Source organism: Austrofundulus limnaeus, unplaced genomic scaffold, assembly GCF_001266775.1.
Source record: "Austrofundulus limnaeus strain Quisiro unplaced genomic scaffold, Austrofundulus_limnaeus-1.0 Scaffold553, whole genome shotgun sequence".
Lineage (NCBI taxonomy): Eukaryota > Metazoa > Chordata > Actinopteri > Cyprinodontiformes > Rivulidae > Austrofundulus > Austrofundulus limnaeus.
Window position 1 is genome coordinate 84,311 of NW_013952955.1, and position 4,435 is coordinate 88,745.

The window sequence follows — 4,435 nt, forward strand, 5'->3', positions numbered from 1 at the left end:
TTTCCACCATTATTTTCAAAAAAATTCTTTAAAAGTCAGACAAAATGATTTTGTCAATTTTTTTTCACATTTTGTCTCTCATAGTTGAGGTCTACCTATGATGTCAATTACAGGCCTCTCTCATCTTTTTAAGTGGGAGAACTTGCACAATTGGTGACTGACTAAATACTTATTTTCCCCACTGTACTACAACTCAATAATCATTGGATCTACAATGATTAACTTTTAGAATCAACCTAATTTAAGATTTACATTGCAGCCAACTGGCCTTAAAAACTGCGAAAAAAGTAACTTAAAAGTCTGTAACTTAATAGCTGTAACTTAATTTGATGATAGCTGAGCATCCTCCCAAACACATACGGTGAGTACAACAAATTGCACAATATCTGCTTAAAACTTAGGCATAACGTTTTGAAGTCAATCCTGTTTGTAAACAAAATTTTTCACAAATCACAGGACAAATTATAATGAAACCTTCAAAAAGTAATCACTGGACATACTAGTACACCTAGTACATAGGCTAGTACATCTTATTAATAATTGGAAAATAAAAATGGCTATAACTCAGTCAAATCAACAGACTGACCTAGAGTTTGATGTGGTAGTATCTAAGAGTTACTCACAACACATACTCTGAGCTCAACATTCTGCATTACCACATCATCATCACCAAAGTTTGATCAAATCCCAGCACCCACCTCCCCCTGCAGCAGGCCCATCCCAGGATGTATTACTCATGTCTCTGGTGTAGTTACTGAAGCTGGCATCCAGACACTTCAGAGAGAGAGTGTCCATCATCAGACGGGCCACGGCAGCGTAGCGGGCATACGGATCTCCCAGTGAGGCGTTGGCCATCACGCCGCACAGCACCTTGATGGTTATGTTGCCACCCACCGCACCCTTTATGGAGTGAGACATAAAAATGAACACATTTTAACTTTTTTATGTTAATTTCTGCATCAAATCACTAATACTTTTGAGGATATGATTATTCACTAGATTAGATAGCACTGTATCAAAGCATTTATTTTGGAAACATTACAAACTCAAATCTGGTTGTATCAGCATGCTGATGAACATTCTCAGCATGTTAAATGTTTTATTTTTATCTGCTTTGTGAAGGCAAGTGGTCCCCAATATATTTGGAATAGAAATACAAGTGTGTGCACTGTACATATTTTTGCAACATCGTGAGGATCATTTTCCAGAAACACACAGGCTCATGGGGACCCAATGCTCTTCGTGGGGTCCAGAATCTGGACCGCTGGTACAGATGCTGATTTTTAGGCTAGATGGTCAGTATGTAGTAGGGGTGTAAATCACCAGCTTTATCATGATATGATATTACATCGATATGTTTGGATGACGATTCGATATTTCTCGATATCACAAAGTCTGTCACAATACAATTTCGATTCAATTCAGTTCACATGTCTGCAATAGATCCCATCTAACACAATGACTGTGTTAGATTGGCATATGATATCGATTGAGGATATGACGATATAGATCAATATTTTCATTTTGCCTCAATATAACCGAGTCATGAACCATTCAAATCGAAATATCGATATAGATTGATGTATTGTTTCACTAGGGCTGTGTATTGGCAAGAATTTGGCGATACGATACATATAACAGAGGGGTCACGATACGATATATCCCGATATATTGCGATACTGTAAGCAAGGCAGTATATTGTGATATATTGCGATTTTTTTTGTCCAAAAATTCTATTAAATAAAAACCTCTTACTGAAAAAAAAAAAAGAAAAGTTAATGTTTACTTACAATGCTAATGCTACCCTTACTCTCTGGCGCYCAAGAGGTAGAGGAGCCAAATGGCTGGCTCACTGCTGCCAACTAGTGGTCAGAAGCTGAACTACAACATAAAAATGAACGGTTGGCAAGAAGGTTGACATTTTAAACCTTAATTAAAAATCAATACAGGGCTTTAGAATATCGATACAGTATCGGGAAATGAAATATCGCAATATTTCAGTGTATCAATATTTTTTTACACCTATAGTATGTAGTGGGCTGGTTAGGTTTAGGGTAAATGGTCAGTTGTTAGGCTATAGAAATGACCGGAAAATGAATGGAAGTCGATGCAAGGTCAACAAAGGGATAGAAAAACAAATGTGTGTTTGTGTGCGTCTGCTGTCCACCGCTGTGGTCGGGTCCTTCTATTGAAGCAAAATGTGTCATTTACTCGAAGGGGGTTGGACATGTAAACATTTGGCAGTGATTTCAGAGCTGCAAACAATCAAAACAAATGCAAGAAGCCTAAACGACCCTCGACTGTATCCATCTCCATCATCTGTGGAAAAAAGAGATTCTGGCACTTATTCTAACACTATTTTATAAAGCACACCATTAATAACCACTAGACTGTGAAGCCAGCGTTCCGACTCTTCCGACTGAGTTACACTTCACTCCTAGTCTTACACAAATTCCTCAGCGGACCTAAAACCTGGTGGCTCCGTCTCTGTAGGCAGCTCTTTGTGTCAGGGAGTCAGCAGTAGGCTGCGCTTGTCAGCCAGGGCCGTGGGCTCTGTGGGCCACCACTCCTCTCACTTCTTTTACAGGCGTCTCTTTGGCTTGGGGCGACAGGAAACCAGAGAGACCAAAGAGTCTTTTGTTACTTTTTCACATCAGCTTATTGGTAACCGGACTCACGTCTCGTCAAGGCAACAAGGGACAGAGAGGCGATGGAATAGGGGGATAAGAGAGGTAACAAGTAAAAAAAAAAAAGGCACTGTGGGGGGGAAAACACGAGACAATTTTCATCTCAACATATTCAGTTGAGAATAATGAAGAAATTTAGTATATTGGCAGTTTGAGCATAATGGCTGCATGAACATTGAGTGCTGCTGAATCACTGCCAAAATATGCTAAAGAAGTTGAAACTGAGTTCTTACAGCTAAAAGAAGCACAGTAGCTGCAACTATGGGAGCAAAACGCTAATTTTTGTTTTTTCCTAACTTTTATACTTTTCAAAATATTGATCTCCTCAGTTCCTTCAAAACCATTGTTCTCTTTGAAACCTCCAGAAAACTTGTTCTATTTTTGTCTCGTGCCATTTTTAGCCATCATTCTGCCACTTCTTGTTTTAGCTAGCTCTTTGCTTTTTTTTAGCTTTTATCAATCAATACGTTTATTCACTCAATTCAACAATTTTCATCATTATAACATACAAACACATTTTCTTTTAACACATACTATGCATGAGTGAAAAGGGAGCAGGAAGAAGATAAACCTTGTATAAACCTGCTTCTTTCTCAGTAATTACAATTAATTTTTCATGGCCACATTCATTAAATCACAAATAGAATATGCAAAAAATATATTGTTCTCCTCATTAACTCAAAAGTGTAAAGTATTTTAAATTGATTTAAAGTAGAACATTTTTTCAAATCTCCATCCAAACTATTCCATAATTTTATCTCATAAACTGAAATACGCATTTGCTTTAAAGTAGTACGCACAGTTTTACTTTTGAAATCATCTTGCCTTTGGTTAATTCTGTCATTTGAACATGAGACAAAAAACTTTTGTAAATTAATTGGCAATTATGTCTTTCTTGCATTAAACATAATTAATAAAAATGTTAAATTAAATAAATCCCATAGTTTCAAGATGTTTCAGTGAATAAAAAATGTATTTTTATGTTCCCTAACTTTCACTTTATATAGAATTTTCATAACTTTCTTCTGTATCACAAACAAAGGTTTAGTATTGGTTTTATATGTGTTGCCCGATACCTCTATACAATAGGTCATGTATGGAGCAACAAATGAGTGATATAATGTATGAAGTGTTGGATGCTCTAAAATATTTTTAACTTTATTTAAAAGTCCAATACTTTTATATGGTTTTTGTTTTATATATTTTATATGAGATTTCCAGTTAAGTTTATGATCCAAGACAACCCCTAAAAATTTAACTTCATATTCTCGTTCCACTATATTATCATCTATGGACATTGTAATAGAGTCATTTATTTTTTGTTACTAAAAATCCTGAATTTAGTTTTATTCCAATTTATTGATAATTTATTGTATTTTAGCCATTCATTAATTTTAGACATCTCACTAGCCATTTGTTCCATAAGTTTTTTAGTCATTCCCAGAGCAAAATACATTTGTATCATCTGCAAACAGGATRAACTATAGCAGTTTAGATACTTCACAAATGTCATTAATATACAAAATAAAAAGCTTTGGTCCTAACACTGAACCCTGGAGAACTCCACATTTTATACTTTGAAAATCTGATTTTATATTTCCTAGTTGTACAAACTGTTTACGGTTARTCAAGTAACTATTCAGCCAATTATGGACTATCCCTCTTATCCCATAATCCTGTAATTTAGAAAGTAATAGAGTGTGGTCAATAGTGTCAAAAGCTTTTTTTATAAAATCAACAAACACCCC

General features: G+C 35.6%; 1 protein-coding gene across 1 annotated transcript in view; it reads right to left on the reverse strand.

Annotated features, from left to right (window-relative positions):
* prss59 (serine protease 59, putative) overlaps positions 1–4,435 on the reverse strand; it is a gene marked incomplete at its 5' end in the record, with an annotated part of 53,171 nt that overhangs the window by 17,849 nt on the left and 30,887 nt on the right. The window contains 1 exon segment of the mRNA XM_014026428.1: positions 699–900. Within this exon segment, the coding sequence (XP_013881882.1) occupies positions 699–900 (202 nt within the window).